At 38.5% G+C, this 27225-nt stretch overlaps 1 protein-coding gene and 1 non-coding gene across 3 annotated transcripts; one reads left to right on the top strand and one right to left on the bottom strand.

Annotated features, from left to right (window-relative positions):
- Positions 1–436: 436 nt before the first annotated feature.
- LOC129501417 (monocarboxylate transporter 1-like) lies at positions 437–11167 on the bottom strand. Of its 2 annotated transcripts, none has more exons than XM_055312546.1 (5): positions 11159–11167; positions 9280–9540; positions 8042–8185; positions 3439–4305; positions 437–1101 (listed from the first exon to the last, which is right to left on the bottom strand). In XM_055312546.1, the coding sequence occupies exons 2-5, from the start codon at positions 9494–9496 to the stop codon at positions 893–895; spliced, it is 1437 nt and encodes a 478-aa protein (XP_055168521.1). In that variant the 5' UTR covers positions 9497–9540; positions 11159–11167; the 3' UTR covers positions 437–892. The 2 variants fall into 2 exon arrangements, with proteins under 2 accessions (XP_055168521.1, XP_055168522.1); XM_055312547.1 differs by lacking the exon at positions 11159–11167 and adding an exon at positions 8791–8813 and having other exon boundaries at positions 9280–9351.
- A 14502-nt stretch (positions 11168–25669) lies between these two features.
- LOC129501569 (U6 spliceosomal RNA) lies at positions 25670–25773 on the top strand. The gene has a single exon (XR_008662761.1). It is a non-coding gene; the product is annotated as a U6 spliceosomal RNA (small nuclear RNA).
- Positions 25774–27225: the final 1452 nt, after the last annotated feature.

The raw sequence follows: 27225 nt of genomic DNA, 5'->3' as shown, positions 1-27225 counted from the left end.
AGAAATCAGATCAATGTTTGCTAGGGGCTGTAGGTAAGGGAAGGGAATTGACTGCAGAGGGGCAGGAGGGAATTATTTTGTCTGTTAGAAATGTTCTGTATTGGAGTGATAGTTACTTATCTAAATACCTCGTCAAAATTCATCAAACTATAATCTTATAAAAGACATTTATACTGTATGTAAAGTACACCTTAGTAAATATGACTTCAAATAGAAACTCTTTCTTTTGCAAATCCCCTGATCCCAAAGGATGTGACATATAAATTATGATTGATGTAAAGGAATGAAATAAAAATCCCATAAATGGACACTTGGTATTGATGTATTTTTGAATATAGGTGAGTTTTAGTGGGGTGACGCCCAGAGCCAATGACCAAGAAAGAATTCTTGAGACGTCTTGGTACAAAATGGTGGTTTTATTAAAGCATGGGGACAGGACCTGTGGGCAGAAAGAGCTGTACCTGAGTTGTGAAGGGTGGCTGATTATATATTTGGGAGTTGGGGGAGATCAGGAAAAGGAAGGTTTACAAAAGAACTTTCCTATGCTAAAGAGGACCTACAGGATACTGGAGGCCTTGCCATAATCAAGTTAAGGTTGTGTTTCTCTCTAGCAAGACATGCACATTAAGACAGTCGGGAGCCCCCTGGAAAAATGCTACATATATCCCACCCAGGAGAGGTAAGGTTGGGGGTATCAGCTCATGCTTTGTCTTCAGCTAGGCTTCTGCTCCCTCATCAGTATCACTTCCACACAGATGTCCACTGGCTGTGGTGAGCGGCACTAACAGAACATGATTCAGTAGAATTTTTAAGGTATTTTTGGTTCAAAGCTCCTCTGGTTATGCATGATTCAGATGAGATCTTTCTCCTCTTTGGGGCCACGTGGGCCTCTCTATTCTATAGATTCTGCTGTTTTAATAACTTCTCTTGGCTTCTCCTCTCTACTTTCCTTTTTCTGCTGCTTCTCTGCTTTCTGCTCTTTTGCCACAAGTTGATAATTGATGCCCATGCCAATGAAGAGATAGATGCCTGCGATAATTAGGATCACACCACATGCCCAGTAGGTGTATTTGTAGTCTCCATAGATGTCATTCAGACGACCTAAGATATCCAAAACAAAGTTATGTGGGCAAAAGTAACAAGTATACCTTCCCCAAATAAAACTTAAGGATCCACTCAGAAAGAAGATGAAAACCAATAGTCAAAGAGCCCACAAATGATGAATTTGTCTAAAAAGGAACTGCTAAAATTTACATCTTTTATGATGTGACATTTGATTTTAGATGGCCTTGCATATCCTGTTATTTCTAGCAACTTGAAGGTAATGAAATCTTAAGTCAGACTTAGGAAATGGCTTCTCATATTCTTCTCTAGTGAAGATTCACGTCATTAGCATATTAAAGGTTTTGCAAGGTCCTCTAGTAGAAATATCTATCAGACTTGGTGTTTCCAAAATGTTTTTGGCCATGAAATCCCTTGTTACCATCTCATCAAATTGGTATGTTAAGGAATAACATACAACCTTACTCTCCACCTAAGAGAAGACTGAATATAACCCATTCCAATACGATTCCTTGTGCTTTTCTAACTCAGGGCACTGGTCATCCAGCAATACTTATTTGAGCCTGCACATGCACCAGGCACTGGGCTGCTGGCCCTGAGGATAAGGGAGAGCAGAGGAGCAAACATCCACAGTTCAGTGGACAAGAGAAATGTTAATCAAATCACTACACAAACTGTGACAAGGAGGGCTTGAAAACAGAAAATGGGGGGTTGGGAGCCGCCAGCAGGGTCAGGGAGGCTTCTCTTAAAGTGCAAATGAAGCAGAGACCTAGAGGGGGATGGGAGTTATCCAGGAGGAGGCGATGGGAGAAGGATGCGGTCAGAGAACAGCAAGTGCAAAGGCAGGTGGTGGGAAGCTGGGGTGGGAGAGGGGAAGGAGGAAGGGCTGGATTGCTGGAGCAGAGAGAACAAAAGGTGAGTGACAGGAAATGAGGCTGGAGAGACAGGTGGCCAGGTTGGGGTGGGGGTTGGGGGGCGCCTTGTAGGCCACTAGAGGGAATCTGATCTCCACCCTAAGGACAATGGGAAGCGACTGGAAAGATCTAAGCAGCTGGGCTATCAGGTTTGTATTTGCAGATAATTTTGCCTGCAGAGAAGAAAACAGATTGAAGGCTGGCTAGAGTGGATTTGGGTAGAGCAGCTAGGAGGCTACTGGAGCAGCCCATATGGGAGACAGGAGCTGTGGACAGGGTGGTGTTGTGATGGAAAAGTGGGCTGATTAGAAAGAGATTTAGGAGGTGAAAACTGACAAGACTTGGGGGCAATCACTAGATATGGGGAGGAAGAGAGCAGAATCAAAAGACAGCTGTAGGACTTTTCTTTTATGTATCCTCACTCACTAGCCAAATCATACTTCCAAAAAGTATACATCTAAAAGGAGGGCCAGGGGATCCCTGGGTGGCTCAGCGGTTTGGCACCTGCCTTTGGCCCGGGGTATGGTCCTGGAATCCTGGGATCAAGTCCCGCATGGGGCTCCCTGCATGGGGCCAGCTTCTCCCTCTGCCTGTGTCTCTGCCTCTCTCTCTCTCTCTCCATGTCTCTCATTAATAAATAAATAAAATCTTAAAAAAAATAAATAAAAGGCAGGCCATATTATATTTTCACTAATGTTATCTAATGAGCTATTAATTCAAAAGATGAAGTATTAATGATCTTAGGAAACAGTTCCCAAATTATATACTCCCTTACTAGCCATGTGATATAAGGCAAATTATTTAACCTTTCGAAGTTTCTAGTTCTTATGAAGTAGGAACTGTGACAGTCCTCTTTCATAGGCTTGTAAGACATGAGGATACACAAAGTAAAACAGTTGCTGGTAAACCATGAGCTTACATGGGAGCTACTATCAGAGATGGAGTTGTATTTTACATGTTTTTCTACAACAAGCACATTAAGTTTTCTGAAGACAAAACATATTTCAAAAAGAATGCCATTTGTAAGAACATTTGACTCCTCTTTCAGGTTGATGGTTCAATATATTTTCAATTCTGTTAAGAATCCGAGCAATTGGGATCCCTGGGTGGCGCAGCGGTTTGGCGCCTGCCTTTGGCCCAGGGCACGATCCTGGAGACCCGGGATCGAATCCCACATCGGGCTCCCAGTGCATGGAGCCTGCTTCTCCCTCTGCCTGTGTCTCTCTCTCTCTCTCTCTCTCTCTCTGTGACTATCATAAATAAATAAAAATTAAAAAAAAAAAGAATCTGAGCAATTATGCTGTGCCAACCATTGTGCCAACAGTGAGGCTACAGAAATGAGAAAATGAGAAATGTTCTCTGCCACCAAGCAGCTCACTAATCTCTGTTTTCTATTACCTTTTCCATCTTCTATGCCTGTTTAATGTTAACAGAACCAAAGAGGTAGTAAGGCATACTATACCTAAAAGTGGTGGCCCTAGGAGGACAGGACAGCATTCCACAATGGTCACCAGTCCCACGGCGCTGGAGAACCTCTGAGGTCCAACGAGGTCCATCAGTGTTTCAAACAACACTGAGCTGAGCCATCCAAATGCAAATCCAAGGAAGCCCACATAGACACAGAACCCAGTGTAGCTGGAGGTTAAAGGTGCTAGCAGATGACACACTCCATTTGCAACAATAGAAGCTGCAAAAAAATACTGAACTCGAGGTCTTATCCACTTGGTGTTGGCTACAAGTCCCATAGAAGGTCTCGCTATAATATCGAGAAAAGACAGAATAGAAAGAAGGAAGGCAGATTTCTCACTAGAGTAATGTTGACTCTTGGCATAACTATTAAGAAAGACTAAAGGAGTAGCCAGACCAAAAACCATGATCACATTTCCAGAGAGGTATAGTAGAAAGCCTCTGTGGGTAAACAGGGATAAGTCCAACTGTTTCTCAACTATTTGGAAAACCGATGGTTTCTCCTCTTTAGAGTTTCTGCCATTAAAGTCTGTATTTGTGTCACCTGCTCCCTTTTTCTCATCAGATTTTCCAGCTTCCTGAAGGGATTCTTTAGACCTATTTTTCCCCACACTGGTTGGTGGCGGCCCTATTGGTCGCATCAGGGCTCCAGCTACACAGCAGTTTAGTAGGAGGCCCCCAAGAATTAGGAAGCTTCCCCTCCAGCCAAAGATATCAAAGAGAGCCTGATTGAGGGGAGCCAGAGTAGAGAGGAACACAGGGCTGCCTGCCATGGCCAGTCCGTTTGCCAGTGGTCGCCTCTTGTAGAAATACTTGCCAATCATGGTCAGGGCTGGATTCAAGTTGAAGGCAAGCCCGAGACCTGGGAAGGACGGGGGGAAGAATTACATATCAAAATAAATGTCAGAAACATATTTGTTATCAACCAACTAGACAAACTGAATGGCAAGAGGTCAAAATTATCATCATAACCAGTAGATCATTAAATGGGCTGTTATCAAACACAGATATAAATCTCTTTATGCAGCAAATACTAGATATAAAATATATTATTAAAATAATTCTTTTTGCTTTAACAATAATAAAAATAATAAATGTAGGCTCCTTTGTTTAATTTCATAATTTTAGGTTTCCTGAAGAATAGGAAATTGAAAACAAAAAGGAGAGAAGATGAGTTTTATAAATTCAGAGAGCAAGATGGAAGAGGAGGGGCAGAGGGCAGGAAAAGAAGAAAGTGGGTGGTGGGGAGAGGGAAAATATTTTGGAACAGTAAATACAACATTGTGAAGATAGAAACATTATCTCACTAAATTCATTAATTTTAATGTAATTTCTTATTTATTTATTTATTTATTATTTATTATAGGCACACAGTGAGAGAGAGAGAGGCAGAGACACAGGCAGAGGGAGAAGCAGGCTCCATGCACTGGGAGCCCGATGTGGGACTCGATCCCGGGTCTCCAGGATCGTGCCCTGGGCCAAAGGCAGGCGCTAAACTGCTGTGCCACCCAGGGATCCCCAATTTTAATGTAATTTCTATAAAAGAGTCAATGTATTCGATTTTTCAGATGAAGTACAATGACTCTAAAATACACCCAGAGATGTGACACCTGGATTGCTGAGTCAGTTAAGCATGCCGACTCTTTTTTTATTTTTATTTTTTATTTTTTTTTATTTATGATAGTCACACACACACACAGAGAGAGAGAGAGATAGGCAGAGACATAGGCAGAGGGAGAAGCAGGCTCCACGCACTGGGAGCCCGACGTGGGATTCGATCCCGGGTCTCCAGGACCGCGCCCTGGGCCAAAGGCAGGCGCCAAACCGCTGCGCCACCCAGTGATCCCTCGACTCTAGATTTTGTCTCAGGTTACGATCTTGGGGTTGTAAGATCCAGCTGCACATCCAGCTCCGCACTCAGTGTGGAGTCTGCTTGGGATTCTCTCCCTCTCTCTCTGCCCCTCCCCCTGCTCTCTCACCCTCCCTTTAAAATAATAAATAAATCTTAAAAAAGAATACCACCCAGAAACCAAATATATTAAAATATTCAAAAAGTATAAATAATTGGCAGGATCAACACTAACAGGTATATAGATATTTTCTACAGCTATAGTAATGAGAACAGCATGCACTTAGTCAGAAATAGAAAAACTGATCAATAAAATTGGGGAAAAGTCCAGGAATAGGACTGAAAGACACATTTAAGTTAATAGGGAAATTAGTAGATTTTTCAATCAATGGAGCTGAGACAAGTATCCCAATAACCTCCTAAGTGGTCTCTCATTCTGGCTCTCTTACTAGGTAAACCTGATTAGAATGTGCCCATTCCATCTCTCTAATGACTGCCATCCACAGCTTTTCGCTCTGGGTTAGGAAGCACCATGATTTGGCCCTTACCTACCTCCCTACCTGCAACCCAGTGTTTTCTCATAGGTGCTGAGCACAGTTGTTCCTCTAGATTTTCACAAACCTGGATACTACTTGCCATTCAGTTCTCCACTCAAGGTCACCAACTCTGAGAGAGAGGCCTTCCCTTTAGGGGTCATTCAATCCTTCTCCATCAAAATTCTGTTTCAAGTTTTTGCAAAGCACTTATCACAAGCTGATATTTTTCTTATTTATTCATGTATTTGTTTGTCTGCTTATTGTCTGCTTCTCTCCACTATACAGCAGGAATCTTGTCTATCATATTGACTTAATCCCCATAGAGCTTGGAAGAGTCCCTAACATATGGTAGGGACTCAATAAATATTTATTGAATAAGTTAATAAATGAAATAATGAACAGGCTGAATAACCAAGGGGAACAAATATTGTTCCTTTCTTATGTTGTCCAAATATTCTAAATGAATTAAAATATTTAAATGCTTAAAATTTTAATTAATGTAGTAAAAGTACAGATCCAAAAAGAAAATACCTGCTATTGGCATTATCTCATATCCTGCCGGTGGGACTGTACATTATTAGAATCTTTTTTTTTTTTTAGATTTATTATAGAGAGAGAGAGAGAGAGAGGTAGAGACACAGGAGGAGGGAGAAGCAGGCTCCATGCCGGAGGCCCGATGCGGGACTTGATCCCGGGACTCCAGGATCGCACCCTGGGCCAAAGGCAGGCGCCAAACTGCTGAGCTACCCGGGAATCCCTATTAGAATCTTTCTAAAAGGATATTTGGTCAATCCTATCAAAAACCTTTTCCCCCAGTGATTCCACTTCTAAAATTTGCCCTGAGGAAATTATCATGTTCACAAAGATATACAGAGAAGCATTATCATACAAAAGCTGTTTAATAATAGTGAAAAATATAAACAACCTAAAGGTCGTTCAATTAGAGAATGGTGAAATAAACTACAGCACATTAATCCAATGGAAAAAAAGTATCTGCAGCAGTATGTTTATTGAGATGGGGAACTATATACATAATGTATTAGTAAGTTTTAAAAAAAATTGGTTACAAATGTGATATGTAATCTTATCCCTTTTTTTCTAAAAAAAGTATATGTGTGAAGTGCCTGGGTGGCTCAATCAGTTGCATGTCTGCATTCAACTCAGGTCATGGTCCCAGGGTCCTGGGGTCGTGCCCCACATTGGGCTCCTTGCTCATCAAGGAGCCTGCTTCTCCCTCTCCCTCTGCCTGCTACTCCTGATGCGTGTGCTCTCTCTCTCTCTCTGTCAAATAAATAAATAAAATCTTTTTAAAAAAGTATATGTGTATGCATAAAAAATATATGAGCATCAAAATATTAATGTTTTTCTCTGAATTGTAGTGCAATGGATGACCTATATTCTTTATCCCCAGCAGTTTCATTTCCCAAATTTAGCTATTAGGAGGGAGGGCATGTGTCTGACAGGGGAAAATGTGTATGACTACTTTACCAGAAAATTCTTGCTTTGTATCTGACATTCTCTCTTACTCTAATTTGAAACTCTTCTTGGGTAGTAGGATAATGAGTGGGAATCGCTGATCACCATTTCAACAACTTGCCACACACTCTTTACTAGGGCCATTATGTCTTTTAAGATTAAAAAAAAAAAAAAAAAGAGGGATGCCTGGGTGGCTCGTGGTTTGGCGCTTGCCTTCAGCCCAGAGTGTGATCCTGAAGACATAGGATCGAGTCCCACATCAGGCTCACTGCATGGAGCCTGCTTCTCCTTCTGCCTTTTTCTCTGCCTCTCTCTCTGTGTCTCTCATGAATAAATAAACAAAATCTTAAAAAAAAAAAAAAGGAAGAAAGAAAGAAAAAAACCCTCCCTTTTAATGAAAAATAACCCCAAAGTGCCAGAACTTTCTTTAAAGACATGTTTCTCTGGGGGAACCTGGGTGGCTCAGTCCCTTAAGCATCTGCCTTTGGCTCAGGATCCTGCTCAGCAGGGAGTCTGCTTCTCCCTTATGCTCTCTGTTGCTCAAATAAATAAAATCTTAAAAAAAAATAAAGACATGTTTCTCTGGTACTATGCTATTAACATATGTATAGCTCTTAATAATGACCCAATAATTTTTCTAACAAAGAGCTTTCATTTTTTCAAAAGAATTGGCAGATGAATGCTACAAAGAGTCCATATAATAATTAATGCTTGAAAATATATCAGTAGCAACTCACCTCCAATAAATCCAATATACAAGTAAAGTTCCTGTACAGTTTTGGAGAAAGAAGCCGCAATCAAGCCACAGCCTGACAGGCAGCCGCCAACAACCATGATTGGACGACTGCCATATTTATTCACCAGGATACTGCTGATAGGACCTAGGAGAGAGCAAACAACTTAATAACATAGAGCAGAAGCCTACCCCTCACAGGTGTATACACCTGTACAAGGCATTCCCAACATGAAAAGATGCAGAGACATAAATACCCCACTCCACAAAATAAACAGATAAAACAGAAGACAGGGTTAAGAAATACTGCTTCCTACTTTATTTCAGAGTCCCAGGTTTGTGTAATGGGAAAAATATAGCATTGATTGTACAATGTATTATGTACTTCCTCTATACATCGAGAACATACAGGATGGATTTTAACTGAAGTATGGAAGGTTTTAACTTATCTCCTTCAAGGCAGATTAGGCTGCAAATAGCCTGATTATAAGTGATTATAGGATGTTTCCTGTACTTGTATCCTGGAAACACAGGATACATGTATCTAGGATATTAACAACATATTTGTAGCAAGTTTGCTCTGTCTTTAATTTTTGAGATGGAGCAAATGTGCATGAATGTGATGCAATGTATGAGCAAGCCTGATCCAACTTCTGACTTTCCAGAATATTTTCAAATTAGCTGAAATGTACTTTGTTTCTCATAGAAAACAACAACAAAACCAAAACAGAACTACAAAACAAGAATGCCTACCATCACTTTTCTTCAACATTATACTGGAGGTCCGAGGCAGTGCAGTAAGACAGGGGGCAAGAAATGTATAAGGAAAGGAAGAAACCAAACTATCAGTATTTGCAAAAGATGTTTGTCTATCTTATAATTTTGAAAAAATATCTACCAATAAACTATTGGAAGTAATAGAGGTTAGCAGGAATATTTAATTAAAACACAAACATCGACTGACTTTCCATACACCAGCAACCAACACAAAAATCATTCTTAAAGACAGTTACCCTTTATAATGATATCTGTTTTGTAATGTAACTGATCTGACAGTACAAGGCTATGTGTAGACTTTATTGTTAAAGGGAATGAAAAATAAATTATGCCAATTACATAGCTTCAAAAACTAACACTTAAAATATCTTACACATATCACACACATCAAAAACAAAAACTACTTAACATGGAGCTTTTGTCTGACTATTGAAAATTAAAAGAGCAGACTTTCTGGGCACTTACCTCCAGCATACATGACAGCAAACACAATAGAAGAGATCCACGACACTTCGCTGGTGCTGGCATTAAATATTTCTTCAATTTCTTTGTAAAATACAGAAATAGATTTGCCAAACGCACAAGAGAAACCAATGGATATAAAAGCTCCAACAACCACTGCCCATCCCCAGCCTCCATCTGGGGGGGTGGGTCTAACTGGATGGTCATTTGATGGTGACATTGTAAGTAATGATGAATTCCAAAATGCAGTTCCAATCCAAATATCTAAAGGATTTGAAATTAAAATAGTACTCAACAAGTAGGTCAATATAAAGCACTTCCATAAAATCCCTTACACTTATGTTATAAATAACCAAAACACTTCTTTTTTTAAGATTTTATTTATTTATTTGACACGGAGAAAGTCAGAGCACAAGCAGGGGGAGCAGCAGGCAGTGGGAGAGGGAGAAGCAAGCTCCCCACTGAACAGGGAGCCTCAGGTAGAGCCTGATTCCAGGATCCTGGGATCCTGAAGCTGAGGTAGATGCTTAGCCAACTGAGCCACCTAGGTATCCCTGAAACACTTTTCAATATTACTTGTACTCTGTGAAAAGAGTAGAAAAAAACCAAGAGTTATAGTATTGCCCCAAATTTTTATAGGCTTAAAGTTATAAACTCACCACTACTTGAACCATTCACCAAAATCCTTTTCAATCCTTTCCAATAAATATATTGCTTCTTCAAATTTGTAAACGTACTTGTTTTAATAACAGAGATCAGTACTTTTTCACATTATCAGGGATAACTAAATAACTCATTTGACTTACCTACATGCAAAACTCACAAATACACACACTATAAAAGGTTCACAATCTAGTATTTCCTTTATAATTTCTCTTCTTTCCCAAAATATATTCTCCAATACTCACCTGATTTTTCTGTTTTCTAGAAATTATAGGCTAACTTAAAAAGGTCAGGGAGGACATACTAATATCCCACACCTCACTAGACATATAGCAATTTTCAAAAGAAAAGTTCTTTCTACTTTGGGGGTATTATGAATAATGTTGCTATGAAACTTTTGTGTGGACAAGTTTTCAATTCTTCTGGGTTTATACTCAGGAGAAATTCTAGGTCCTCTGGTAATTGTTTAATATTTTGAGAAACTGTCAGGCTCTTTTGCAAAGTAGTTGCACCATTTTTCAATTCCACAAGCAATGTATAAGGTTCCAATGTTTCTATATCATCACCAATATTTGTTATGTCTCTTTATGATTTCCAACCACCCTAATGTGTCTGGAGTGGTAACTCATCATTATTTGGATTTTCATTTCTCTGATTACTACTGATGGTGAGCATCTTTTCATGTGCTTACTGGCCATCTGTATATCTTTTTTTGATATATGTCTTTGGTGAAGTGTCTTCTTTGGAGAAATGCCTATTCAAATTTGCTGTCTATTTTTTGTCAGATTTTTTAAACCATTGAGTGGTAAGAGTTCTTTATATACAGGCATACCTCAGAGATATTGCAGGTTCAGTTCCAGACCACTAAAATAAAGCAAGTATTGAAGTAAAGCAAGTTAAATGAATTTTGGTTTCACAGTGGATATAAAAGTTATGTTTACGCTACAGTGTAGTCTGTTAAGTGTGCAATACCATTATGTCTAAAAAGATGATGTATATGTCTTAACTTAAAAATACTTCATTGTTAGGGAAGCCCCAGTGGCGCAGTGGTTTAGCGCTGCCTGCAGCCCAGGGCGTGATCCTGGAGACCCGGGATTGAGTCCCACGTTGGGCTCCCTGCATGGTGCCTGCTTCTCCCTCTGCCTCTCTCTCTAGCTGTGTCTCTATGAATAAATAAAATCTTTAAAAAAAAATACTTCATTGTTAGAAAATTGCTAACCATCATCTGAGCTTTCAGAGAGTCATAATCTTTTTGCTGGGGTAGGGTCTTGCCTGGATGTTGAGGGCTTCTGACTAAACAGGGTGGTGGTTGCTGAAGGCTGGAGTGGCTGGGGCAATTTCTTCAGATAAGACAACAGTGAAGTTTGTCACATTGGTTGACTCTTCCTTTCATGAACAATTTGTAGCATGTAATGCGGTTTGATAGCATTTTACCTGCAGAATATAGAAATGCTTTAAAAACAGGATCAATCTTCTAAAACTCTGCTGCCGCTTGATCAACTAAGTGTATGTGCTATTCTAAACCCTCTGTTGTCATTTCAGCAATCTTCACAGCACCTTTACCCAAAGAAGATTTCATCTTAAGAAATCACTTTCTTTCCTCATCCATCAGAAGCAGCTGCTCACCCATTAACATTTTATCATGAGATTGTAGCAAATCAGTGCCATCTTCGGGTTGTATTTCTAATTCAAGTTCACTTGCTGTTTCCACCACATCTGTAGCTACTTCCTCCACTGAAGTTTTGAGCCCCTCAAAGTCATCTATGAGGGCTGGATTTAAATTTTCCAAACTCCTCTTAATGTTGATATTGGAACCTTTTCCCATGAATCACAGATGTTCTTAACGGTGTCTAGAATAGTGAATCCTGGGGCACCTAGGCGGCTCAGTCAGTTAAGTATCTAGCTCTTAGTTTGGGCTCAGGGTCCTGGGATCAAGCCCGGTGTTGGGCTCTGTGCTCAGCTGGGAGTCTGCTTGAGATTCTTCCCCTCTCTCTCTCTGCCCCTCCCCCTACTCATGCATGCACTCTCTCCCCCCCCAATAAATAAATAAATCTTAAAAAAAATAGAATAGTGAATCCTTTCTAGAAGTTTTTCAATTTACTCTGCCTACATGCATCAGAGGAATTGCTGTTTATGGTAGCTATCACCTTATGAAATGTATCTCTTTTTTTTTTTTTTAGAATTTTTTTATTTTTATTTATTTATGATAGTCACAGAGAGAGAGAGAGAGGCAGAGACACAGGCAGAGGGAGAAGCAGGCTCCATGCATCGGGAGCCCAACGTGGGACTCGATCCCGGGTCTCCAGGATCGCGCCCTGGGCCAAAGGCAGGCGCCAAACCGCTGCACCACCCAGGGATCCCTGAAATGTATCTCTTAAATGATAACCATTGAAAGTTGAAATTACTCTTTGATCCATGGGCTGGAGAATGGATGCTTGTTAGCAAGCAAGAAAATGACGTTAATCTCATAGTCCATGTCCATGAGAACTTTTTGGTGACAAGGTATATGGTGAATGAGAGTAATATTTTGAAAGGAATCTTTATATATATATATATATATATATATATATATATATATATATATATACAGTAGGTCTTCAACAGTGCACTTAAAATATTCAGTAACTCATGTTGTAAACAGATGTGCTGTCATCCATATCTTGTTATTACATTTATAGAGCACAGGCAAAATAGATTTAGCATTATTCTTAAGAGCCCTAGGATTTTCAGAATGGTAAATGAGCACTGGCTTCCACTCAAAGTCACTAGCTACATTAGTCCCTATCAAGAGAATCAGCCTGTCCTTTGAAGCTTTGAAACCAGGCACTGACTTCTTCTCTATAGTGACAAAAGACCTAGATAGCATATTCTTTCAATAGAAGACTGTTTTGCCTACGTTGACAATCTGTTTTTTTTGCATAGTCACCTTCATTAATTACCTTGGCTACATCTTCTGGATAACTTGCTGGGCTTCTACATCAGCACTTGCTGCTCCATGATGCACTCTCTTCTGTTACAGAGAAGGCTTCTTTCCTTAAACATCATGAACCAATCTCTGCTAGCTTCCAACTTCTCTTCTGCAGCTTCCTCACCTCTCTTGGCCTTCACAGAATTGATGAGAGTTAGGGTCTTGCTCTGGATTAGGCTTGGGTTTAAGGGAATGTTGAGGCGTGTTTGATCTTCTATCCAGACCCCTAAAACTTTCTACATATCAGCAATAAAGCAGTTTCTTACCATTTGTCTATTCACTAGAGTAGCACTTTTAATTTCATCAATAACTTTTCCTTTATTCACAACTCAGCTATCTGGATCAAGAGGCCTAACTTTTGGCCTATTTTGGCTTTCAACATAACTTCCTCACTAAATTTAATAATTTCTGCCTTTTGATTTAAAGAAAGAGACATGCAGGTCTGCTTTCACTTGAACACCTAGAGACCATTGCAGGGTTATTAACTGACTTAACTGCAATATTGTTGTGTCTCAGTCAATAGGGAAGCCTGAGGATGGAGAGAGATGGGGGGAATCAGTTAAGAGCAGTCATAGCAGACACAACATTTATTAAGTTCACTGTTTTCTATGGGTGTGGTTTGTCACACCCCAAAACAATTATTATAGTAACAATGATTACTGATCACAAGGCATCATAACAAATATAATTAAAAAGTTTGAAATACTGCAAGAATTACCAAATGTGACACAGAAACGTGAAGTGAACACAGTTGGAAAAAAATGGGATACCAATAGACTTGTCTCAAAGTTGCCATAAACCTTCAATTTGTAAAAAACAAACAAAAAAACCCACAATACATGCAAAGAGCAATATAGTAAAACATAATAAAATGAGGTATGCCTGAATTCTAGATTCAAGTTGCCTATCAGATAAATGAATTGCAAATATTTTTTCTCACTCATTGCATTGCCTTTTCACTTTTTTGGTTGATGTCTCTTAAAGCACAAACATTTTGACAAAGTCCGATTTATTTTTCTTTTGTTGCTTGTGCTTTTGGCATCAGATTGAGAGACCATTGCCTAGGGATCCCTGGGTTTAGCACCTGTCTTCAGCCCAGGGTGTGATCCCGGAGACCTGGGATCAAGTCCCACAACAGCCTCCCTGCATGGAGCCTGCTTCTCCCTCTATCTGTGTCTCTGCCTCTCTCTCTCTCTCTCTGTCTCTCATGAATAAATAAATAAAATATTTTTTTAAAAAAGAGACCATTGCCTAATCCAAGGTCATAGAGTTCACTCCTATGTTTACTTCTAAGAGGTTTATAGTTGTAGCTCTTACATTTAGGTCTGATCCATTTTTTTAAAGATTTTATTTATTCATGAGACACACACACACACACACACACACACACAGAGGCATAGACACAGGCAGAGGGAGAAGCAGGCTCCATACATGGAACCTACGTGGGACTTGATCCTGGGTCTTCAGGATCACGCCCTGGGCTGAAGGTGGTGCTATAGAGTAGGGGTAGGGGTTTTATTGAGGTAGGGGTCCAAATTCTTTCTCTTGCATATGGATATCTAAGTTACTTCAGCACAATTTGTTGAGAAGACTATTATTTTCTCATTGGATTGGCCTTGGCACCCTTGTTGAAAGTCAATTGACCATTGATGTATTGGTTTGTTTCTGGACTCTTCATTATATTCCCTTAATCTATATATTTAGCCTTCTGGCAGTACCACAAAGTTCCTAATTACTGTAGCTTTATACTAAGTTTTGACAAGAAGCATGAGTCTTCCACTTTTCTTCTTTTCCAAAGTAGTTATGATGATTATGAGTCCTTGTATTTCTATATAAATTTTAGGATCTGTTGTTAATTTCTGCAAAAAAAAGAAAAATAGCTGAGATTTTGAGGACTATGTTGAATCTGTAGATAGATTTGGGGAGTAATGCCATCTTAACAATATCAAGTCTTCTGATCCAGAACACAGGAAGCTTTTCTATTGATTTAGGACATCTTTCAGTAATGTTTTACAGATCTCATTGTACATGTCTTGAACCTCCTTGTTTAAATTTATTCCTGAATATGTTATTTTTGATGGGATTATAACTTGAATTGTTTTCTTAATTTTGCTTTTGGACTTTTCATAGGTAGTGTATTGAAATATAATTGGTTTTTGTATATTAATCTTGCATCCGGCAAATTTGTTTAACTTAATTATTATTTCTAATTCTTATGTTTATAAGATCACACCATCTGTGATCACATCATTATTACTTCTAATATTTATGTTTATAAGATTTACATCTTCCTTTATAATCTGAATGCTTTTTTAAATTGCCTAGTTGGCCTGGATAAAACCTCCAGGACAATGTTAAATAGAAGTAGTAAGAGAGGGATCCTTGTTTTATTTCCGACCTTAGAGGGAAAGATTTTAGCAGTTTACCATTAAATATGATGTTAACTATAGTTTTTTGTAAATGCCCTTTATTAAGCTTGGGGAGTTTCATTCTAATTGTTGAGTGTTTTTATCATGAAAGGGTGTTGGATTATATCAAATGCATTGTTTTAAGTCCATTAAGATGATCATGTGGTTTTTGGGTTTTTGGTCTTAATTCCATTAATGTGGTTTGGCATATTGCCTGATTTTTGTTAAGTTCAGCAACATGAATTCCCATTTCCTTTTTTTTTTTTAAGATTTTATTTGTTTATTCATGAGACACACACACACACACACACACACAGAGGCAGAGACACAGGCAGAGGGAGAAGCAGGCTCCATGCAGGGAGACCCACGTGGGACTTGATCCTGGGTCTCCAGGATCACGCCCTGGGCTGAAGGCGGCGCTAAACTGCTGAGCTACCCCGGGTGCCCTGAATTCCCATTTTCTGAGATAAAAATCTCAGCTTGTCATGGTATATTACCCATTTTATGTGTTGCTGGATTCAGTTTGCATATATATATATATATATATATATATATATATATATATATACACATATATATAAAGATTTTATTTATTCATGAGAGACACACAGAGAGAGGCAGAGACACAGGCAGAAGGAGAAGCAGGCCCCATGCTGGGCGCTGGACATGGGGCTTGATCTGAGGACTCCAGAATCACTCCCTGGGTCAAAGGCAGACGCTTAACCACTGAGCCACGTAGGTGTCCCAGTTTGCTCATATTTTGTTGAGAATTTTTTGCATCTACATTAGTAAAGGGTAGTGATTTGTAGTTTTCTTTTCTTGTGATATCTTTAATTTTGGTACCTGGGTAATACTAGCTTCAAAAAACAAACCGGGAAGTGTTTCCTCTTCTACTATTTCCTGAAAAAGCCTGTAAAGGATTAGTGTTAGTTCTTCTTTAAATATTTCATAGAATTTACTAGTGAGGCCATCTGGGCTTTGAGTTTTCTTTGTGGGTTTTTTTTTTTTAATGATTACGTCAATCTCTTTAATATAAAAGATATATTCAGATTTACTTGAGTCACTTTGGTAGCTTTCTTTTCTAGAAACTTGTTAATTTCCTTTAGGTTTTCTAATTTGTTAACATGTTCATAGTATTTCCTTCCAGTTCTTTTTATTTCTGTAAGGTCAGTAGTGATATACAGAGAGTTTTAGCCAGCTAGGAACAGTCCCCACAACACTATCCTCACTTTTAACACTAATTGTAAATTTAGTGGGGAAAAGGTGGAAGTGTTTCTAAAAACACTCTCAGCTTTGATAATTTAATAGAAAGACTCACAGAACTCACTAAAAGCTATTATGTTCATGACTTATTACAGGAAAAGGACACAGGATAAAATGAGCCATAGGAAGAGATCCACAGGGCAGAGTCTGGAAGATGTCCAAATGCAGAGCTTCTGGTCATCTCTTCTCATGGTCCTGGATACCATTAACTCTTCCCAGTGACAATACAGTGTTACCAACCAGAAAAGCTCACTCAAATCTTAAGTGTCCAGAGTTTTCAATGGAGCTTGATCAGTCTGCAGCTCTTCCCAATAGGTGAGCTAATATCTTTAGTCTCTAGTTCTTTTGAAGGTTGGAAATAATACAATATGGCCAAAGGCCCCAGGCAAACAAATATACTCTTATTAGGCAGGATTTTCAGAGGCCTAGAGACAAAACTACAGTTGCCAGGGCAAAGGCCAGATCTCTCTATGGGTGAGGTTAATTCTTCATTACACATAATGTACCCGCTTTCATTTCTGGTTTTAGTAATTTGTGTCTTCTCTTTCTTCTTTCCCCTGGTAGTTTAGTTAAAAGTTTGTCACTTTTTTTTCTCTTTCCAAAAACCATCTTTCGGTTTCATTGAATTTTTGTTATTTTTGTACTTTCTAGTTCATTTATTTATTTTCTAATCTTTATTATTTCCTTTATTCTGTTTGCTTTGCATTGTTTGTTTTTCAAGTTTCTTAAGGTAAAAGGTTATTAACTTTGAGATTTTTTTTAGAAAGGGGGAGAGAGGAAGAGTGAGAGAGAGCAGAAAGGGAGGATTTTTTTTAAGATTTCATTTAATATTTGAGAGAGAGAGAGCATGAGCAGAGGGGGAGGAGCAGAGGGAGAGAGAGAGAGAAGCAGACTCCTCATTGAGCAGGGATCAAGTTCACTTCACTGTGGTCAGAGAACACATTGGAGTCCTTTTAAATATATGGAGACATATTTGTGGCCTAATATATTGCTCTATCCTGAAAAGGTTCCATGAATATTTCATTGTATACTCTACTGTTGTTGGGTGAAGTGTTTTATGAATGTTTTTTGGTTTACTCAGAGTGTTGCTCAAGTCTTCTATATCTTTGATTTTCTGTGTAGTTGTTCTATTAAATCGTTGTTGAATCTCCAACTATTATTAAGTTGTCTATTTTCCCCTTTAATTCCATCAGTTTTTGCTTCATGTATTTTGGGGCTCTGTTGTTAGGTTTGTATTTATTTATAGTTGTGATGTCTTCTTGATGGATTGACCATAACACAATTGTGTCTAGTAACAATTTTTGTCTTAATCTATTTTGCCTGATTTTCTCATAGTCATTCTTGCTTTCCTTCAGTTACTGTTTGCATAGTATATCTTTTTTTTCTCACCTGTTTATTTTGTTTAAGGACTTTATTTATATATTTGAGAGAGAAAGAGAGAACACAAGCAGGGGAAAAGGGCAGAGGGAGAGGGAGAAGCAGACTCCTTGCTGAGCAGGGAGACTGATATGGGGCTCAATCTCAGAACCCTAAGATCATGACCTGAGCTGAAGGCAAATGCTTAATCAACTGAGCCATTCACACACTCCTCTGTCTTCTTTTTATACTAGTCATATTGGATTAGGGCCTACCCATATAACATCATTTTACCTTAATTAAGTCTTTAAAGGTTCATCTCCAAATTCAACAAATGGTGCTGGGAAAGTTGGACAGCTATATGCAAAAGAATGAAGTTTTCCTATACGATACACAAAAATAAACTCAAAATGGAATAAGAACCTAATGTGAGACCTGAAACCATAAAAATCCTAAAAGGGAGCACAAACAGTAATTTTTCTGACATAAGCCATAGCAACATTTTTCTAGATATGTCTCCTGATGCAAGAGAAACAAAAGCAAAAATAAAATATAAGGACTACATAAAAATAAAAAGCTTCTGCATAGCAAAGGAAACAAACAAAAAGACAACCTACTGAATGGGAGAAGGTATTTGCAAATGACATCTCTGATAAAGGGTTAGTATCCAAAATATATAAAGAACTAACAATTCAACATCAAAAAAATCAAAGAATCCAACTGAGAAATGGGCAAAAGACATGAACAGACATTTCTCCAAAGAAGACATCTGATGTAATTACTGAGAAGATAGGATTTAAGTCTGCCATTTTCCTATTTGTTTTCTCTAAGTCTAATGTCTTTTTTGTTTCTCTATTCCTCCATCAAAGTCTTCTTTTATGTTAAACAGATATTTTTTAGTTTGCCCCTTTAATTACCTTGTTTACTTCACTCTATTTTTGCTATTCTCTTAGTAGTTGTCTGTGGATTGCAATTTTTTTTTTTTGAAGATTTATTTATTTCAGAGAGAGTGAGCATGCACATACAGTGGGGAGGGGCTAAGGGAGAGGGAGAGAGTGAATCCCAACAGACTCCCTGCTGTGCACAGAGCTTCACATGGGACTCAGTCTCACAACCCATGAGATCATGACCTGAGCAAAATCAAGAGTCAGACACTTAACTGACTGTGCCACCCAGGTACAGTCTGCAATTAATATCTTAATTTAAAACAATCTAGTGTGGATTAATACCAACTTAGTTGCAGTAGCATACAAAAACTGTGCTCCTATACCCACCTCTCCCTCATTTTTGTATCATTGCCATATAAATTACATCATTATACATTATAAGCCCATAAATTGTAATGTTTGCTTTATATAGTCATCTTTCAAATCAGGTAGAAGAAAAAAGTTACAAAAAAAATAAATAACTAAAAAATAAAAATTAAAAGAAAAGTTACAAATAAAAAATACACTTATACAGTTTTTTATATTTATTTATGTACTTACCTTTATTGTTCTGTATTTTTTTATGTGGATTCTAGTGTCCTTTCAATGCAACATGAAGGACATTTTTTGGTATTTTTTGTAGTGCAGGATGGCAGGCAATGAATTCTCTCAGTTTTTGTTTATCTGGGAATGTTTAACCTTCCTATTCATTTTTTTAAAAAAGTTTATTTATTTATTTATTTATTTATTTATTTATTTATTTATTTATTTATGATAGACATACAGAGAGAGAGAGAGAGGCAGAGACACAGGAGGAGGGAGAAGCAGGCTCCATGCCGGGAGCCCGATGTGGGACTTGATCCCAGGACTCCAGGATCGCGCCCTGGGCCAAAGGCAGGCGCCAAACCGCTGAGGCACCCAGGGATCCCCCTCTCCTATTCATTTTGAGGGATAGTTTTACTGGGTATAGAATTCTTGGTGGACAGTCTTTTTGTTTCAGCACTTTGAATATTTCATCCCACTGTGTTCTTTTTCCATGGTTTCTTTGGGTTGTTTCTTCTTCATCTTCTTCTTCTTCTTCTTCTTCTTCTTCTTCTTCGAGAGAGAGAGAGAGAGAGAGAGAGAGAGTGAGTGGGAGAAGGATCAGCGGTGGGGAGAGGGAGGGAGAGAGAGAATCCCAAGCAAACTCTGTGCTGAGCATGTAGCCCAATTTGGGGCTTGATGCCACAACCCTGAGATCATGACTCAAGCTGAAATCAAGAGTCAAATGCTCAACTGACTGAGCCACCCAGGCACCCCAGCTTCCATGACTTTTAACTTAAAAAATAGCTGTTATAGGGCACCTGAGTGGCTCTGTCAGTTAAGCATCTGATTTCAGCTCAGGTCATGGTCTCAGGATCCTGGGATGGAGCCCTGTATCAGGCTCCCTGTTCAGCTCCCTCAGTCTTCACCCATTTCCCCACTTGTCCTCTCTCACTCTGTCTCAAATAAAAATCTTAAAAAAAAAAAAAAAACCTAGCTGAGAATCATTTGTGATGAATTGCTTCTCTCTTGCTACTTTCAGAATTGTCTTTCACTTTTGGAAGATTGTAATGTGTCCCTTTGTGGATCTCTGAGTTTATTCTTAGAGTTTGTGGAGCTTCTTGGATATGTAGATTGTTTTTCATCAAATTTGCAGATTTTTTGGCCATTATATGTTAAAATGTTTTTTCTGCCCCTTTCATTTTCTTCTGAGGTTCCTATTATGCATATGTTTGTACAACTGATGTTCCACAGGTCTCTGGGATTCTATTCATTTTTCTTCATTCTCTTTTCTTTGACTTGATAATATCAACTGACCTATATTTAAGTTCACGGAATCTTCCTTCTGCCAGCTCAAGTCTGCTTATGGGGTCCTCTCCGAAATATTTCATTCGGTTATTGTACTTTTCTACTCCAAACTTCTATTTGGTTCTTTTTCATAATTACTCTTTATTGATTGATAGTCTCTATTTGGTAAGACATTGTTCTCATACCTTCAGTTCTTTAGAGATGGTTTTCTATAATTATTTGAACATATTTATAATAGCTAATTTAAAGATTTTGTCTAGTAAGTCCTATATCCACGCTTCCTTAGGGATAGTTTCTATTGAATGATTTTTCCTCCTGTGTAGACCATACTTCCTGTTTCTTTGTGTCTCATATTTTTGTTGTTGTTCTTGATAACTGGACATTTTACATATGTGGAAGCTCTGGGAATCAGATTCCCTCCCACCCCAGTGTTTTGTTTTGTTTTAAAGATTTTATTTATTCATTCATGAGAGACACAGAGAGAGAGGCAGAGATACAGGCAGAGGGACAAGCAGGCTCCATGCAGGGAGCCCGATGTGTGACTTGATCCCGGGACTCCAGGATCACACCTTGGGCCAAAGGCAGGTGCTAAACCGCTGAGCTACCCAGGGATTCCCCCCTCCCCAGGGTTAGTTGTTATCACTGTTTGTGGTTTGTGTTGATGATGTTATTGCCTTTTGTTTAATGACTTCCTGAACACGTCTGTGAACTTTGTAGTTGTTGGTTTGTTTGGTTTGTTTTGTTTTGTTGTCATATGTGGTCACTGAAATTTCTGCTCAGTTTCACTTAGTGTTAAGTAACAACAAAGACTTCCTGAAATGCCTTGAATCAGGATATCACCCAGGTATTGCCAAAGGGCATTTCGTGTATGGTGGGGAATATTTTCAAGTCTCTAGGAGGCAGCTTACACCTCTACATTAGTCTTCAGTTCCTGCTTGCCCAGGGCTTCAAGGTGAGGCAGTGGTGGGAAATTCAGGTTTTCTCAGGTCCTTCCTGAACATGGGTATAGTCACATGTGTATGACCTTCTAGAGTCCCAGGATTATGTCGAGTTTTTCAAAATCCCCTATGGATATTTTATTCCCAAGACTTTCCTTTCAGGTGTTTGATCAGCTTTTTGTTTGCCCCAGTTGTTTTTCCAACTCAGGCAGTTGAGATGTTAAGCAATTGCCTCTGATTGTTTTCAACAAATGTCCTGGGGAAAAGGCTGTTCACACTAAGCAAGCTTTGAATCAGGTCAAATAAAGATAAGCCCTCTGATTGGGGGTTAATGAGGAATCAGATATGTTAAATAATGACAATTCTCTGAAAACGGGGCTTTTTAGAGGGTTCCAAACCCATTCTGCCCCACTAGGGGCTAATTAGGCTCCTGGTTTTCATGGCTACTGTGATTGTGAAGTTATTTGTTTTCAATGATTTTACAAAACTGGGGAGAAAAGGATGGGACTAGGTCATGGTTAAGCATCACGAATCTTGCTATTCTTAGATTCAGCTATTTTCTTATGTACATATTCATTAGGTTGTTATAAACCTTTGGTTAATTTTGAGTTCAAAAAAGATGATTTTAGAATTTTTTATCAGTGTTCTCATTGCTTTTATGGAGTAATAGATTTTCAGGGAGCCTCACTCCATCATTACAGAAGTACCACCAGAACTGATTTTTGTATACTGATTTTTAATTTGAAAAACTTGTAAATGTTTTATTGTTTTTAATAGTTAACTAGTATATTCTTTAAGGTTTTCTACATAGACAATCATATTACCTGGGATTATTTTTTTCCAAGATTTATTTATTTGAGAGAAAGAGAGCAGGAGGAGGGGCAGAGGGAAGGGGAGAGAGAGAATTTCAAGCAGACTTCCTGCTGAGTGCAGAGCCTGACTGGGGGCTCGATTTCATGACCCCAAGATCATGGCCCCAGCTGGAATCAAGAGTCAAGAAGTCCAACCAACTGAGCCACCAGGTGCACTTTACCTGGGATTATTATAATTTGGTTTCCTCCTTTCTAATTCTCACACCTTTTTTTCCCTATCTTATTGTGCGGGGTTCACTATCATATGAAGTGAAGGCTAAGGCTGCCATAATAAATACCACAGACTAAGTGGTTTAAACAATAGAAATTTATTTTCTTACAATTCTGGAGGTTAGAAGTACCAGATCAAGTGTCAGCAGGTTTGGTTTCTTCTGAGGCCTCTGTCCTTGGTTTGTAGACAGCTACTCTGTTACTATCTATTCACATTGTTATTTCTCTGTGTGCAAGTTCTGGTGTCTCTCCTCTTTTTTTTTTTTTTTTTTTTTTAAGATTTTATTTATTTGAGATGGAGAGAGAGCACAAGTGGGGTGAGGGGTAGAGGGTGAAGGAATAATAGAGGGAATGGGAGAAGCAGACTCCTTGCTGAGCCTGGAGCCTGATGTGGGGCTCAATCCCAGGACTCTGAGATCATGATGAGCCAAAACCAGACACTTAACTGACTGAGCCATCCAGGGGCTCCCCTCTCCTCTTTTTATTGGGATACTAGTCACATTGAATTAGGGCCTACTCATATAACATCACTTTACCTTAAATTTTAAAGGCTCTATCTCCAAATACCGTCATATTCTGAGCCGTTGGGGGTTACGTCTTCAACATATGAATTTTGAGGTGACACAATTCAGCCCTGTTTTATGATTTTAAAGGTGATGTATATGACGTTTCATTATCAAGAAAAGTATTTACTCCAGAGTTTGGTAGATATGCTATCAGATATAGAAAGTTTTATTCCTAGCTAATTAGGAATTTATTTTAAATTGAGTGACCACAGAATGCTTTAAATGCCTTCACATGACATTTCTTCTTTCATCTGTAAAAGTAGTTAATAACATATATTTATATGTTAAACGATCTTGCATTCCTAGGGTATTCCCAACTTGGTCACAATATATTATCTTCTTAATACATTTCTAAATTAAATGTGCTAATATTTAGTTTGGATTTTTTGAACTGTGTCTATAAATTATTTGAAAACATAATTTTCCCTTCTCATACTGTCCTTTTCTGATTGCAGTATCAAAATTATATTAGAGTCACAAAGTGAGTTTAGAGCTGTTCTTTTCCCTCATCTCAGGAAGAGATTATATAAGATTGGAATGATCTGTAAGACTGGTAGAATTTGAAAGACTGGTAGAATTTATTTGTAAAAAACACCTAGACCTTGTATTTTCTTTCTGGGAGATTTCAAATCATCTATTTCCACTTCCTTAACAATTATAGGTCTCTCTCCATTCCTATGATGGCATTTTGAATCTTTCTTCATATTTTTCTATAACTTCTTCCAATTTGTCAAGGTTTTCAAATTTACAGGCACAGAATTTTTATATTTTAATCTCTTTATAGGTCTGTAGTTATATTCCCTTTATCATTAATATTTGGGTCTTCTGGGCAGCCCTGGTTACACAGCGGTTTGGTGCCGCCTGCAGCCCAGGGCATGATCCTGGAGACCCGGGATTGAGTCCCACATCAGGCTCTCTGCATGGGGCCTGCTTCTCCCTCTGCCTGTGTCTCTGCCTCTCATTCTCTGTGTTTCTATGAATAAATAAATAAAATCTTTAAAAAAATATTTGGGTCTTCTTTCCCCCTATTAATCTTAGAAGTTTATCTATTTTATCAGTTTTCTTCAAAGAACATCCTCAGTTTAGTATGTGGGTCTTGATCTTGGGGTTGTGAATTCAAACCTCAAGTTGGGCATAGAGTTTACTTAAAAAAAAAAAGACTATTCTCAGTTTTATTGATTTTTTATTGTTCTCTCACCCCCTTTCTCATTGATTTCTGATACTACTTTTATAATCATCTTTTTTTTTTAATAATCATCCTTCTGCTCACTTACATTTTTGGAATTTATTCTGTTCTATTTTAAACATAAGGTGGATTAGCCCTATTTTTCCAATACAAGCATGACAAGTATTAAAATACTATAAATTGAATACTATAAGACTACGTATTTCTATGTTTCACTTTACTGTATACTATCTATTTTTTAAGGTTTTTTAAAATATTTATTTCTTCATTTGAGAGACAGAAGCAGAGAGAGAATAAGCAGGGGAAAAGGCAGAGGGAGAGGGAGAAGAAGACTCCCTACTGAGCTGGGAGCCAGTTGTGGGGCTGGATCCCAGGACCTGGAGATCATGACTTGGGCCAAAGGCAGATATTTAACCACCTAAGTCACCCAGGCATTCTTAAGATTTATTTATTTTAGAGAGAGTCTGATGTGGAGCTTGATCTTACAACCCTAAGATCATGACCTGAGCCAAAACCAAGAGTTGGGACACCTAACTGACTATGCCACCCAGGTGCCCCAATTATCTAATTTTTTAGTATTTTCACTATTGTTTGTTCCAAGTGTTTAGAAAATTCCCATTGTGATTTCTCCTTTGACATAGACTAGTTATTCAGAGTTTTTTAAATCTTCAAAGGAAATATTTTGCTTTGTTCTACTGACTTATGATTAACAACATTGTGGTAAGATGAACTGGTTGGTGCAATTTGATGAGACTGGCATTTATGGGATGGTACATTACTATTTGAAAATATCCCATGTATGCTTGAAAAGAATGCACATTTTTATTTTTTATTTTTTAAAAATAATTTCCTTTTTTTTAAGATTTTATTTTATTTATTCATAAAGACAGAGAGAGAGAGAGAGGCAGAGACACAGGCAGAGGGAGAAGCAGGCACCACACAGAGAGCCTGATGTGGGAATCGATCCCGGGTCTCCAGGATCACGCCCTGGGCTGCAGGCGGCGCTAAACCGCTGCGCCACCGGGGCTGCCCAAAGAATGCACATTTTTAGCAGTTGGGTTTGAATTGCTTATTTGTTGAATCAAACTTTTGTTTTATTCAAATCTTCTAAATCTTTACTATTTCCTGCTTCATGTAGCAATAGGTGAAGAGAGGTATGTTGAAATCTCCTAATGATGATGTGTTTCTCAATTTTTCCATTTGATGCTTGCTTTGGCAGCACATATACTAAATTTGGAAGATACAGAGGTTAGCATTGCCCCTGCACAAGGATAACACACAAATTCATGAATTCATAATAAAAAAATTTTTTCCCATGTCGTTCTTTCGGTAATGTTATAGGCTTAGGTGGTAGACCTTAATCTCTGAGAAACCAGATGGCACAAATTGAAGGCACTGTCTTCCAGAAAGAAATATACATCTCCCAGAAGCTAGGGAACATTAAGGCCCTGGATGACTTTAGCCTCTGCCAGGATCCCTGGCTTAATGTGGGGGGCTATGATTATCTTTCCTTTGCTGTTGGTTCCTATCTCCCAACTACTAACTCACATATACAAGGCATAATATAGAGTAAATGCAAGTCAAACATTTGAGTGACTTCATTTAATTTACTAAAGACAACATAAATTAAAATATGGTTCCTGCTCCCAAGGAGTTTGCAATTTGATGGCAGATGACATATATTTTTACCATTATAGAAACTGTTCCTTAATTATCTATTTTGTGCTGGATACTTTCACCAGGATTGTTGGACAAATTTCATGTGTCCTTGCTTTAACATTAATTAAATTTACCATACATTGTTAAAATCATTAAAAATGTAGTCTTAAATGCTCTCTTTCTTTGACTTCACTCTGGATTTTCTTCCTTTCTCACAGGCCATTTACTCCTTTTCAGTTTGACTCAATGACTCCATTTCTTCTGCTTACTTTAATTTGGTTGGCAAGTGACCAAAAACATAATCTAATCTGACTTTAACAAAAATAAAATGCTTAAGAGGCTCATGTAACCACGAAATCTAAGGTGGGGGTTCAGACTCTGGCACAGCCTGCTCCAAGGACCAAATGATGTGGTCAGCAATATTTCCCTCTTTATATTTCTATTTTCTTCTACATTGTTTCCACTCTTAGGCCCTCAACTCATTGAGGCAAGAAGACTGCCAGTAACTCCAAATTTACACATTCTCAACAACAATCCTACCTTCTTTCTTGGCAACAAAATTCCCAGAATGTTCACTCTAGCAACATAATTAGCTTTGAGTAAGTGCTTGTTTCAATAAGGGATAATCATTGTGTAAGCTTTGACTGCCTGGATCTAACTCACATGCCTACTTCTGAAGCATGAGGTCCAGTCACAGAATGGAAAGAACGGAAAGCCAAAGTTTTTTTTTGTTTTTTTTTTTATTTATGATAGTCACACAGAGAGAGAGAGAGAGGCAGAGACACAGGCAGAGGGAGAAGCAGGCTCCATGCACCGGGAGCCCGACGTGGGATTCGATCCCGGGTCTCCAGGATCGCGCCCCGGGCCAAAGGCAGGCGCCAAACCGCTGCGCCACCCAGGGATCCCAAGCCAAAGTTTTTAAATGCTACAAAGGCGCTATGTAATTTTCCTTACTTTATTTCCTACCTATTGTCCCTCCTGGCTCATACCACTCCAGCTACACTGGTTTTCTTACTATCTTTAAGGATGTCAAACATGCTTACTCTTTAGGGTTTCTGGATTTATTCTTATCTTTGCCTATAATTTTGTTAACACCAATATCAT

The sequence above is a fragment of the Nyctereutes procyonoides genome, unplaced genomic scaffold, assembly GCF_905146905.1.
Source record: "Nyctereutes procyonoides isolate TBG_1078 unplaced genomic scaffold, NYPRO_anot_genome, whole genome shotgun sequence".
In the NCBI taxonomy this organism is placed as follows: domain Eukaryota; kingdom Metazoa; phylum Chordata; class Mammalia; order Carnivora; family Canidae; genus Nyctereutes; species Nyctereutes procyonoides.
Note: the sequence above shows the minus strand (reverse complement) of the source record. Positions and strands in the feature narration are given on the sequence as shown.